We start from the raw sequence: 13,983 nt of genomic DNA, 5'->3' as shown, positions 1-13,983 counted from the left end.
GAAGGGGCGTCCTCAGGGCCCGGAGGAGTTTTCTGGATTTGGAGGAAGGGCGTGAGCGCGCGGCAAATCGGGCGGGAAGGAGCGAAACGAGTTAGGGCGCCCGCCGTGGCGGTTCCTGGTCTCACAGTCGCGCCGCCCGAGAACCGCTGTTGCGCGAGGGGAAGGCGGGACGCCCAGGTCGGTGCTAGGCCCAGACGAATGCCCCGTTTCCACAGTCCACATTCGCTTCTCTCCCTCCCCGGTGCCCATCTCCCGCTCGGGCTGCGGGGTGAGCTGCGCGGCGGTAAGTGCAGCCCGCCCGCCGGCCCGGCCCATGCCGAGGTAACCCGCTGTCTGTAACTGGCCGCAGAGCCCGTCAGGTGTGGCGGGGCCGGTCGCGCTGGCGGCTCGGGCGGGATTACGGGGAATGCGGGCCCGCCAGCCGGGTTGTGGCGGGCAAGCCTTGGAGTCCTGGAGAACTTGTCCCCTTTGCTTCCGACCCTGGGCCTGCACGCCAGGGGAGAACCTGGGGTCTTTACAGGGCACTCGGTTCTAACGTCTTTTATCCTTTTTTTTTTTCTTTCTTTCTTCTTTTTTTGGTTAATGGGGTCTGTGATACAAGTATTTTGTGGTACCTTCGCTGCAGTTGTGTGTGAAAAATTTCTGGAAAGTATTGCGTTCATATCCTACAGTGAATGCAAATCGCAAAATGCCTTGTAGACATCCGCTTTCGGTTCATTCAGCTCTATAAAGTACCCACCGTGTGATAGGGTTTCTGTTATTGATTAAAACAGACCAAAACTCTCGGCCTCAGATACGCTACCGTTCTAGTGTATTGTGTTCGGTTATTTCTAAGGCCCCTTTTGTTAAGGCACTTAAGGTCACTGAATCCGTGGGGAAATTGCCCGGCCTGGTAGTGCCCAGTATCCACATCGTCACTCTTAACCCTCTACCCTTCTCTCACAACCCCAAACTTGTGTTGAAGCAAAAAAATGTTATAATTTACACATGAAGCTAAATCTAAATCCACCGTTAGAATACACTTTTTTTTTTGTAACGAGGAATTTCTGCTGATTCATTCCATAGTAACTTGATTTCCCTCTTGAATAGTTTGCAAATTAGATATAACTAGCGTCTTTTAAAAATGGCTATGATTGTGGCTATCTGTTATCTTTTACTCGCTGAATTAGGAAGACTTTTTGAGGGGCAACTGAGGACCTCATGCAGTACCAACATTTATTTACTGGCTGGGAAGATAGTTAATATATACTGTAAGAGCATAGTGTCTGTGATTGTGGAATTTATTTATAAAAAGGCTCTTTGAGTGGAAGTCCAATTTTTTAAATGGCCGCCACCATGAAGAATACCATAGTCTTGTTCTGAGGTAAAACTTGCTTTTGGTTTTTGATACATAGTTCAGATTTTTATTTAATGTTCAACCAAGAATTGATTTAGTGTACGAAGAGGCTGGGGATACTTAATCATTTATGGTATTATAGAGATTTAACCTGCCAGTCAGGATTTGCAACATTTAATTGAACATGTCATTTAAAACCTGTCATTTCACTAACACAAATAGGCACATGTAGGGGTACTGTACTAATGATGCTTTCTTTCGAGCTAGTATTTCTGTTGCAGTCATCATTTTCTGCCTTGATAAACAGTGATGAGTGACGAGCAGGAATGCAATTAGCAGCTCTAAGAACTTCTTCCCAATTTCACTGTCATCTGACTGGACCCTAACTGGTAAAAGTGGTTATTCTCCTTTTCTGGATGCCGTTGTCAGATTTTTTTTCTCTCGCTCTCTTTTTTTTTTTTTTTTTTTACCTTTTCCTACTTGCTTCTTTCTTTACCTCTTTCAGTCTACTTTTTAGATTTCTCTTTAAATAACAGGGAAGTCTGTCTTTTCACCATCTTTTCCTCCTCTATTTTCAACCAAACTGTATTACACCTGTGCTCATTTAAGGACTTGCCGACTTGAGGAAAGTCCGTCTTTTCACCATCCTTTCATCTGTTGTTTTCAGCCAAACTGTTATATCTGTGCTCATTCAAGGACTTGCCAATTTGATTAATAGATTCAGTGGCTCCTGTCTTCTGTAATTAATTTTATGATTATTTGGACTTTCAGTAAATTTAGAGTTAGTATTACTTAGATACAGGATTTACTTTAGCTAAACTAATATAATTGAGATTGTACACTCGCCAGGTGGATGATTATTTAAAATTTTATAACTACCATTTTCTGGGTTCCCCGTTATGTTCCCCACTTGTGCTGGCAGTTTAATGCTAATTACAGTCCTGTGAGTAAATTGTGGTTATCTTTGTTTTACAGATTAGAAAATTAAGACTAAGAGAAGTTAAGGAACATGTCTAAGGTCACATAGCAGAGATGGGATTCAGACTCTTAAACCTATTCTCTCTTTTCCTTACATTAGGTTATGGAGGATCCACAAACAGCTCCACTCATTACTTCTTTCTGATTTCAATTATTAAATATAAATTTTTCTCCCTAATTTTCAGACAGTGCCTTCTCAAAATTCTGGAGTTACCCTGAAGTCGTCCCCAAGAAGTTACAACACAGGCTTACCTGTGTTTTTAAGATGGAGACAGTGGAAACATGTTGTGGTTATAATTTAAATATTTGTTAGTGCTTTTAAGTCTTAGCTGTTGATTGAATGCCACATATGATGTCCAAATGGATGGTACTTCTGCCTCTTTTTCTATCTTTTAAAAAATTAGAGTATGTGAGGCTGACTGAAAATTAACCTGTAAAGCAAATTTGCCTGTCTTTGTGGTGATAGAATTTTCCTACTCTATTTTCTTCCACTCTGTTCCTGCAGTCGAGATCTAGAATGTAGATTATTGTGGTCAGCCAAGTTTAACCTGCACAAAATGTCAATCAGTTTTCTAAAAAACATTTTTTCATGATTATAAAATTAATGGAGATTAAGATGTATGTTGTTTTATATCTGGCCTTTTTTCTTAACAAAATAAAATGTGAACATATTTTCATGTTATAATCCTTAAAAATGTTTTTTTAAAAAGCTCTATAACCTACTATTTCATGGATCCAAAATAATGTACTTAATTTTTTTCTCTGTTGTCGAACATTTAGATTGTTTCTGTTTCTTCCATACTGTAAAAACACAGTGATGAACACTCTGGCACATAAATCTGTCCTCATTTCTGATTATTTTATTAAGATTAAAATTTAAAAATAAAAGAACGGATTATGTTGTAAACATTTTCTAATGTACAATTTAAACAATGTATATTTTTTTTTCTTGTTCAGTGATGTACTTGAGGATCAGGGGCTTCTTTGTGTATGAGCAGATGGGAAGTTGTACTGCTGTAGCTAACACTTCCCTTCTGAGTTGCTTCTACCTGCAATGAGACTGGTTACTCAATCTCTCAAGAAAGAATTACTAAATTAAAGGAAAAAATTACTAAATTTTTAAGGGGCTCAGTTATTGAAACCCAGTCTAAACTTTATAACCCCACATAATAATACTTTTTCCATTTAATTAAAAAATTTAGTAAGCTTTTCTTTTTAATCTGTAGAAAAAATCCTATTATACATAGAATCATCTTTTTATTAAAATTGTTATAACATCCAATTATGGGGACTAAACCATGTTTCAGATCAGTTTGCCCTCCATTTTACTTTGTTGTTAAATGAAGAATTCTATGTAGCAAATGTGCATTTAGTCATGATAACATTATTATAAAATCATAGTACATCAAGTTTCTCCAAAAGTGGAGATTCCAATCCTGGAGGGTAGTATTTGGAGAGAATTATTAACACTGACACATATTAATAGAACAATTTCACTGTAGTTTATTGAGCACTGTTTCTCAGAATTTGTCCCAACTATCATCTGCAAAGAGTTTTGTTCCTTTCCTGTTCAACAACACAAACAAGGAAGTACGTGTTAAATAAGTACATTTTAATTAATAAAATAAACACATAAGCCTTAAAATACCAGTTTGTAATATTTAAAAAATGTAAAAATTATTTTGTGAAGTTATTTTAATGGAGTTACAGTGAAAGGAAAAGTTGTACTTAACACTTGTTTTGAAGCTGTCACAAAGGTAGTTGCGTAGGTGACTTTGTAAATGAAATAATTTGGAATGCACTAGGTGAGCTTGTTATTTAAATGAGAGCTGAGAAATGTCTGTTCATTGTAATAGCCATGTAGTGCTCTTATAGAATGACCATTTATGCATGAGTTTTATATGTAAGTGGGTTTTGTATGTAAATAAGGGACTGGCTTTACTTTCTCTTTTCACTTAAGTCAACAGAATCTAAAAAAAGGTATGGGAACAGAGATTAGTAGAATTTATGTTCTAGTTCTGGGTCTGCTGCTGGGTATGATGTTTTGGTCTTAATCTTCGTGCCTTTTTCATTGTCTCTCAAGTAGGTGACAATACCTGATTTTTCTATCATAAATTGCTGGTTTGAGGTTTAGATAATATTGCAGGTGTACAAGTATGTATTTTGAAAAGTTTAAAATCCTTCATATATGAGGTTTTCATTTTCAGCAAAACTTCAATTCTCTGTTTATACAGCTGTGTTTGCTGGGATGTAGGATTAACACCACTGAAATTCATCTTTTTTTCCATTTCATTTTCTATACAGCCTTGACCTTTTCAGTTCAGAATCAGTCAGTCTTTCTTCTCTTTTTTTTTTGGGGTCTGTTCTTCCTCCTAGAAATATTAACAGTATTAGCTCCGACTGTTTAACAGTTTCGGGTAGAAAATAGCATTTGTGTTAAATGGCTGCAGATAATAACTTAGGGGTGTATACTGTACCCTGAGTAATTTATAGTACAAAACATTCTGCAAACAACTTAATTGTGATTTTGGCGTTTATACTTGATAATTCATTTAGGTAATTATAACTCTACTGAAAGTACACTTTTCAGTTTACTTAATGACTGTCATCCCGTTACTACAACACCTCTGCCAATTATTACTAGGTCCATTTGTCAGCCCTGTGGTGTTTAAATTTTAGTGGAGCGAGTAAGGTAACTTATTATTGAATGAGCACACCTAAGAGCCTTAGATCTTGCTTAATTTTTAAGGTTAAAAGAACAACAGATGAGATAAAATAGCACTTTGGAGTCTTAGGTTATACAAGTACAGATCTCTCAGTCTTGAGAATAAGATGTCACTAAGCTTTGGCCTCATATCATGCTGGAGATTTTAACATACCTTATGTTGATTAATTTCATATTTTGATGTTATTTTGTTTTAGGTGTATCTTTTAAGAATACAGCGGAATTTGGTTTTTTCACTTTGAAAATGTTTTAACAAGTGAATTAATCTATTCATTATTAGGATTGCTGATATATTTAGACTTATTTCTACCATCTTATTTATTGTTTCTATTTATAGCGCATGCTACTTCCTTTTGTGCCTTCTTTTGGATCATTTTCTTTATTCTATGTTTTCCTCAGCAAATTTGAAAATTATCTATATATATTTACTTGTGTTTGTTTTCAATTTTTTTAATTGAGGATATAATTCACATTCAGTTAAATTCATTTTTTTTTGGTGTATAGTTCTAAGAGTTTTGACAAACATTAGTCATATAACCATTACTGCCGCCGCCGCCACAGTTGTGACATAGAATGGTTTCATCACCCTCAAAATTTCCTTGTGCCCTTTGTCAGCCCCTCTTCACACCCCCAGCCTTTGGCGACCACTGAACTGTTTTTTGTTTCTATAGTGTTGTCTTTTCCACAGTATCATGTAAATAGAATTATATGTCTTTGTCTGACTTTGTTACTTAGCATGCCGCATTTGACATGTCTTAGTCTATTCCGGCTACCCTAACAAAATAGTATGGCTCATAAACAATAGACATTTATTTCCCTGTGCGGGGAAGTCCAAGGTCAAGGTGATGGTAGACTTAGTAGGTGTCTTTGAGGACATGCTTCCCGGTTCCTGAACAGTCTTTTTACTGTGACTCACCATGGTAGAGAGGTAAGTAGCTGTGTGGAGGGGTCTCCTTTATAAGAACCCTAATCACTGTTATGAGGGCTCCACTCTCATAATCTAAGCACTTTCCAAAGGCCACACCCCCAATACCATTAAATTGGGCATTGGGATTTCAGTATATGAATTTTGAGGGACACAGTCTATAGCAGCATCCACCCATGTTATTGCATCTATTAGTAATTTATTCCTTTTTATTGCTGAATAGTATTCCATTGTAAGATGTACTACAATTTGTTTATCCATTCACAGGGTGAAGGACATATGGGTTGTTTCCAGTTTTTGGTGATTATGAATGAAGCTGCTATAAGTGTCCACATACAGATTTTTGTGGAGTTTTTTGGCGGGGAGTAATTAGGTTTATTTATTTATTTTTTAATGGAGATACTAGGGATTGAACCCAGGACCTCGTGCATGCTAAACGTGTACTCTAACCACTGAACGATACCCTTCCCCTCCACATACAGATTTTTAATAAGTGAAGTTTTCATTTCTCCTGAGTGAATACCTAGTATTGTGATTGCTGGGTTGTATGGTGAGTGTTTGATTAATTTTCTAAGAAAATGCTAAACTCTATTTTAAAGTGGCTGTACCATTTTGCAATCCCACCAATGATGTATGAGAATTTCATTACTTGGTAATGTCAGTTATTTTTTATTTTAGCTGTGCTAATAGATGTGTAATATCACATTGTGATTTTAGTTTTCATTTCCCTCATGTCTTATTTTTCATCTGCTCATCTTTTGGGGAAATGTCTATTCATATCTTTTGCTTATTTTTAAATTAGTTTGTTTTATTGAATTTTAGAATTCTTTATGTAGTCTGGATGTAAGTATTTTGTTAGTTACATGTTTCTTCCAGACTATGGCTTGTCTTTATACTCTTAACAGTATCTTTTACAGAGCAGAATTTTAAAATTTGGTGAAGCCCAATTTATTGATTTCTTTCTTTTACAGATTATGCTTTTGGTGTTGTATCTAAGAAAATTTTTAAGAAACTAAGATCACAAAGGTTTTTCTCCTAACTTTTATTTCATTTTTTTAAAAAAATTGAGGTATAATTGACATACAACATTTTAGTTTCAGATGTACAACATAATAATTTGTCATTTATATACATTAAAAGTGATCACCATGATAAGTCTAGTTAACATCCATCACCACAATTAGTTACAAAAAAATTTTTCTTGTGATGAGAACTTTAAGATCTACTCTCTTAGCAATTTTTGTATATTCAGTACAGTATATTAATTATAGTGACCATTCTGTACATTACATTCCCATGGTTTATTTTATTCCTGGAAGTTTGTACCTTTTGACTCCCTTCACCCTTTGTGCCTATCCTGTGGCAACTACCAGTCTGTTCTCTGTTATCTATGAGCTTGATTTTTTTTTTCCCTTCTAACTTTTCTTACAGATGTTTTATAGTTTTAGTTTTCACATTTAGGTCTATGATCCATTTAGAGTTAATTTTTATATATGTTATAAGGTATTGGTTGAGATTCATATTTTTGCGTATGTATGTCCAGTTGTTTTAGCACGATTTGTTCGAAAGACTATCCTATTTCCATTGAATTGCCTTTGCAACTTTATGGGACATCAATTGACCATATATGAATGAGTCTATTTCTAGACTGTCTTCTCTTCCCATTGACCTATATGTTACTCCTTTTGCCCATACCTCGCTGTCTTGATTACTGTGATTTTATACTAAGTCGTGAACTCAGCATGAGCCTCCCTCCAACTTTTTCTTTTTCAAAATTACCTTGGCTATTCTATTTCCTTTACCTTTCCATATAAATTTTGGAATTAACTTGCCATTCTTTATTTTTAAAAAAGATTGTTGGGATTTTGAGTGGAATTGCATTAAATCTGTGTATTAGTTTGGGGAGAATTGAACCTTGATCATAGAGTCTTCAACACAATATCTCTCTTCATTTGTTTAAGTTGTCTTTGATTTTTTTCATCAGTGGTTTGTAGTTTTCAGTATATGCATCCTGCACATATTTTGTTAGATTTAAGTTTTTGGAGCTATTGTAAATTGTAGTGTTTTGTTCACTACTAGTACAATCAAGTCTCATTTTTTCATGGTAGTTATGTTCTATATAAAGTCGCTGTGAGCACTGAGTTAGGGAATACTGAACCATTGTTTCTAAAGAATAGGCAGGGTTAGATTCCTGTGAGCCTTTGGTCATGAAATTTTCATCAACCAATCAATACATGATCTTGTTTTATGTGTATTTATGTTTAAAGACAATTTATTCAATATATGTTGTTGATTCATTAACTGAATTTATGACCAGGAATAAATTCTCCTGTTTGTTGTGTATGCTGATGTGGCTCATGGTGGTAATTTTCCTCAAGTGTGTTACAGTTATGGTTGAAAAGTTCATGTTGAATAAGAGTTTTCCCCACGTGTGTTTTCCGCTTTTATGTGTTTCTGGAGTTTCTTCAGCTTGACCTTCTGGCTGTCGTAGCTCTAGATCTTTAGAGATTTGGGTTTTTACTTTATGTTAATAGCCTAGTTCTGGACCATACTATATGTACTATACATGCCATGTAGGCCCCTTTTCCATTCTTAGATTATTTCTGTTCCTTCCATAGGCCATAGGTAGGTGTTCAGTGGAACACTGTTTTGGCCCAGTTCTAGCAAGGAGTCTGTTCTGGTCTTCTGCCCTATAGTTGGCATGTGGGATCCTTAGAGCCTTGGAGCTTTAGCCTACAAGTCCCTTTTCCTGGTGATTTTAGTGCCCACTTATTACTCTATGTTTCTCCTCTGTTCCTGGCCCACATGATTTTTACCCTTTGTTATTGAGTATATAGCTATGTGTTAAATGTTTTATTGTATATCCTTGTAGAGGTCCTTTATGTATATATAAGTAAATAAGAGGATGCTTATTTTCCTTTCTTTTGTATTCAAAAGTTAGCACACTGTATTTTGCTCTTCTTACTTAGCAAAAAGTTAGGAAATACTTCCATTTGATTAATCAGAGGGGTGGTGTAGATATTGTTGGCTTCTTTGTTAAAGGGACTTGCTGATTTGACTCTACATGGTTTATTTTTTATCACATTGGCCAGGGACTGCTCCTACGTTTGGATTTTTACGTTGTTTTTCAGATATGATTTAAAATATATATATCTGTACTCAGTGATTTTCGTCAGTGTAAAGGTTTATCAGTTCTGTAGTTATGACCTTCTTAATTTCTCCTTTAAAATGTTATTCATGTATTTCTCACAACAACTGTTAACTCTTCCTTTGAATTTTAACTATTTGTTAAATTAATAATGTGACCACTTGTTTAGGGTCACAGAGTTTGTAAGTGAAAGATAATTTGGCATCAGACTTGTACTCTGAACCACTAGATTATATACTGGTTCTCCTTTATTTTATGGTTTTTTTTTTAATACAATAAAGGGGCTTTACTTTTTTTTTTAAAGGCTTTACTTTTAAATGATTATCAGTACACCAAATAATAACATGTAACAAATTCTTGAATTCTGTCTGGTACTTTTGATGGAGACACTAAAAGCAGCCCAAACAACTATACTAGTATTCATCGTTCTAACTTTTAGCCGGAAAGGACGATTTTAAGGCCGGCTGCTGCTTAATACAGGTTACAAATAACTATTTACTACTTTTTCATTGATTAAGCCTCTGACCTTCAGAAAGCTTTAGGGAAAAAAATTAGTCCATTTTTCTTCTTTAAAAAAAAAAACCTGTATCTAAGAAAGGAAAAGTCAGTATTAATATATACATTGCTTGAGCTACGAGGTATAGGACCAGAAAATGTATGCCTATTAAATTTCTAAGATATTTCTTAGGTTAAAAAATGAAAAATTTGGATAAACTTTAAGGTTTTACAAGGAAGCTAGATTTAGTATTCTCCAAAAAGAGAGGGAACCTACTATGTAATATACAAAGATAATTTAATGTCTTTTCACAAGACTATAACTTGAACTTTGTTAAAATTTCATTTTCCATGAAGGCATCTAAAATGCCAGTCTATGGAAAGGGCTTCTTCCCCTATCCACTTACGTGGTAGTTTTCATGGATTTCTGGCCAGATGTCGCAGACAGAGGCCAAGAGTTTACCTGGGACTTTGTCTCTGTTCTGCTGGAAGTAGATCTGGTGGATGGTCATCTCCTGGGTCCCCTTTTGCACCTCAGTACTGCCATTGCCATGGGGCCCAGAGCCCTAGCTTCTTTGACTTTGAACCTTTTCTCCCTCTGCAAGTGGTACTGTTCAGTTTCAGTTTCAGCTGCTTTGGCCTGCTTCAGCCTCAGGTTGCTTGTGGGCCTCGACACCTTTTGGGCAGCCCACTTCTGGTCTGTAGCTGCTGCTGGGGCCTGGGCGAGCAGCCTAAATGGCTGGATTGTTGCCTCAGGTCAACTGATCTGTGCCTGCGCCGGTGCTCTGCCTGCCATCTTCTCTTATCCTTTAATTTCCACAGTAGCCCTAAGAAGTAGGTATATAGACAAGGAAACAAGTTTCAGTATAGAGTGTCTAAGTTTCTCATGGTCACTTGTTTTTGTTTATTTCATTCCAAACCACATTTTTATTCTGTATTACCTCCACTCTACCCTGATTGATAATGCAAACCCTCAAAACCATACCATCACACTCTTGCACTTAAAATAGGTCCGTGATTCTTTCTGCAGCTTTTTCTTATAACCCTAACTGCTTCTTGTCTTAGCTCTCAGGGCCATTTCTGAGCCGTAGAGGTTACAAGTACTCCACTGAACAACCAGTTCCAAATCCTGTCATCAAATCCTATGCTCCTGTTCCAAATGGTAAGTTTTCTTGTGGACATATTAAAACTTTTATAAATTCAAACTTAGATGTAGAAGGAAAAATATACTTTTGTGAACACAGGGTTAGTCTTCAGTGTTTTGCTACTGTTTTATCATACTAAGAAAATCAGGAGGATCAGTGTATTTACCTGACAGGACTGTTGAGAATTACTTAGCCAAACAGATAATATACTTTATGTCAGCTCAGAATCTATTGTTACTTATTTAATTTTGTGGAACACAATGGTATAAGTTTTAATATGAGTATGAATTATAGATATGAAAAGAACATTTGTAGATACTGTTATTTAAATTTTAAATAATCAGAATCTGTTTATTAATATAATAACTACTAATTGCTGCCTATATTTCATGTCTGACATTATGCTTTACAAATATTAATCATATAATCTTCACAACAACCCTGTTAGGTAGGTGGTGGGTGGTGGTATTGACATTTTATAGATGAAAAAACTAGGTTAGAGACGTTAAAGAATTTATGTTAGGTCACAAAGCTTGTGATCTGACAGAGCTAGCCTTCATACCTAGGTATATCTGTCTGAAACCTTTTGCTTTTTCTCATTATACCATCTGACTACTTGTGGTATTTGAATTTAGGCCACGTAGAAAGTCAAAGAATTATAAAGATGCTGAAGAGAGAAATACCTAAAGGGTGTGGTTATGCCTGTTTGTACATTGTAGAGAATTATAAAATCTATGTTTAGATGTACTGAATTATCATAATTTCTTTTTTGTTTATTTTCAGGTAATAGATGCCTAGTGTTTCTTTTACTTTAAAGACATGAGTGTTAATAGTATTGCATTAAGAGTTGAAACCTGGCTTTTAGCTACATGGCATGTTAAAGTACCTTTAATGTGGCTGGAAGCTTGTATTAACTGGATCCAAGAAGAAAATGATAACATTAATTTGAGTCAGGCACAAGTGAATAAACAAGTGTTTGAGCAATGGCTCCTTACTGATTTGAGAGATTTGGAGCATCCTCTTTTACCTGATGGCATTTTAGAAGTTCCAAAAGGAGAACTGAATGGATTTTTTGCTCTGCAGATTAATTCCTTGGTTGATGTAAGTCAGCCTGCATATGCCCAGATACAAAAATTGAGAGGAAAGAATACAACCAATGATCTAATTACAGCAGAAACACAAGTAACTCCAAAACCTTGGGAAGCAAAGCCTTCACGAATGTTGATGCTACAGCTAACTGATGGCATTGTACAAATACAAGGAATGGAGTATCAGTCTATTCCAACTCTTCATAGTCATCTTCCTCCTGGTACAAAAATTTTGATTTATGGAAATATTTCTTTTCGTCTTGGTGTTCTCTTATTGAAACCAGAAAATGTGAAGTTGTTGGGAGGAGAAGTAGATGCTCTTTTAGAGGAATATGCTCAAGAAAAAGTACTTGCAAGATTAATTGGGGAAACTGATCCTATGGTTTCAGTCATACCAAGTAATTCTAACCAAAGCATCCCCAGAGTTACAGATGTTCTAGATCCTGCGTTAGGACCTTCTGATGAAGAACTCTTGGCAAGTCTTGACGAAAATGATGAGCTTGCAGCAAATAATAACACCTCCTTGGAAAGAAGTTGTTTCATCACAGGTAGTTCCTCAAATACTATTCCCACCAGAAGGTCAGATTGTGAACCAGGACTTATTTCTCCAAGATCGAAGGAGAAACCACAAAATCAATCTGCGCTTTTCACTGATGGGGAATTAGATGACTTTTCACTGGAGGAAGCCTTGCTTTTAGAAGAAGCTGTCCAGAAAGAACAAATGGAGACTAACAAATTGCAGCCATTGACTTTGAACAAAACTGCTGATAAAAGTATAGAGAGATTTTCACATGGACCTAATACACCGAATAATTTTTCTTTGACTTGCAAAAATAGAAACAATAATTGGAATGAAAAAAATATATCTGAGCAAATGACCGATGGAGACCCATCTTTTAGTTGTCCATCTGATAGAGACCAAAACAGTAGTATTTTTTCAGTTAATCATAATGTATCCTTACACCATGATTTTACAAATAAAGATAAGAACTCTGAGACATGTTATAAAAAAAACCAAGCCATCAGCAGTTCAGATGGCCATTTCTTAAATAATAAAATATTAGATGGAGAGCTGGTCAATTATGTACCAAAAAAGAGTTCACAAATTTCTAAAGAAAATGAGCACCTGTTACAGACTTGTTCTTTAAGATCGTCAGAGAATAGCACTGATCTTTCTATCACCATGGATTTGTATTCGCCACCCTTTATCTATTTGTCTGTTCTAATGGCCAGCAAACCAAAGGAAGTTATAACAGTGAAAGTCAAAGCATTTATTGTAACCTTAACTGGAAATCTCTCAAGTTCCGGTGGCATCTGGAGTATAACAGCAAAAATTTCTGATGGTACTGCATATCTAGATGTAGACTTTGTAGATGAAATACTTACTAGTCTGATAGGGTTTTCAGTACCAGAAATGAAACAGTTAAAGAAGGATCCTTGTAAATACCGAAAATTCTTGGAAGGTTTGCAGAAATGTCAGAGGGATCTGATAGATTTGTGCTGTCTAATGACTATTTCATTCAATCCCTCCTTGTCCAAGGCAATGGTACTGGCATTACAAGATGTTAATATGGAACACCTTGAGAGCCTAAAGAGGCGATTAAAGAAGTAATTTACTAAAATAGTATTAGAAAGCAATTCAAAAAAAACAAGGAAATGTTTATAATTAAATTTGTCCTTTTACTTTTCAACTCTGTAAAAGGGGACAAAGAAGTTTTATTACTGATTTCAGTTTAATTTTAAAATGTTTAATCATGTTTGTGTGTTTAAGTTTTTTAAATAAAATTTTTTATACTAACTGTTTGATGACCCACTGTTATTCAGAAATTTGTTTTCACTGTTATTTCTCATAAGGTGAAAGTACTGTATTGACGTTTACTGATGAGTCATGCTGTTGAAAGTTAACAGTTAATAGATAGGTAGTTCAGTACTTCTAATATGTTGAGTACCCCCAAAAGGTTTGTTTATATTATTTTTCTTAGGAAAAATGTAAATCCAGTGGATTAGAATGTCAGACTTTCAAGTGCAAATTGTTCTGCTGGTTTTTATTGTGCTGATTGTAAATATTTGTCTGGTATATTTAAAGCAAATATTAACTAGATACCATTTCAAAGATTATATTGAATGGTTAAAAACCTTATTT

At 35.5% G+C, this 13,983-nt stretch overlaps 1 protein-coding gene across 3 annotated transcripts; it reads left to right on the top strand.

Moving 5' to 3' along the window:
* The first annotated feature begins 11 nt into the window (after positions 1-11).
* On the top strand, positions 12-13,634 carry RMI1 (RecQ mediated genome instability 1). 3 transcript variants are annotated; one of them, XM_015243535.3, is made up of 3 exons: positions 12-177; positions 10,673-10,769; positions 11,536-13,634. In XM_015243535.3, exon 3 carries the CDS (start codon positions 11,572-11,574, stop codon positions 13,450-13,452), a length of 1,881 nt encoding a protein of 626 aa, XP_015099021.1. In that variant the 5' UTR covers positions 12-177; positions 10,673-10,769; positions 11,536-11,571; the 3' UTR covers positions 13,453-13,634. The 3 variants fall into 3 exon arrangements, with proteins under 3 accessions (XP_015099021.1, XP_015099020.1, XP_072815299.1); XM_015243534.3 differs by having other exon boundaries at positions 12-283; XM_072959198.1 differs by lacking the exon at positions 12-177 and adding an exon at positions 5,370-5,967.
* The last annotated feature ends 349 nt before the right edge of the window (positions 13,635-13,983 follow it).

The sequence above is a fragment of the Vicugna pacos genome, chromosome 4 (assembly GCF_048564905.1).
Source record: "Vicugna pacos chromosome 4, VicPac4, whole genome shotgun sequence".
Taxonomy (NCBI): Eukaryota; Metazoa; Chordata; class Mammalia; order Artiodactyla; family Camelidae; genus Vicugna; species Vicugna pacos.
The sequence above is the reverse complement of the archived record's forward strand: the minus strand, read 5'-3'. Positions and strand labels throughout refer to the sequence as shown.

Excerpts from the sequence above, each read along its gene's own strand:
- RMI1 (XM_015243535.3), top strand. The coding sequence starts at position 11,572 with ATGAGTGTTAATAGTATTGCATTAAGAGTTGAAACCTGGCTTTTAGCT.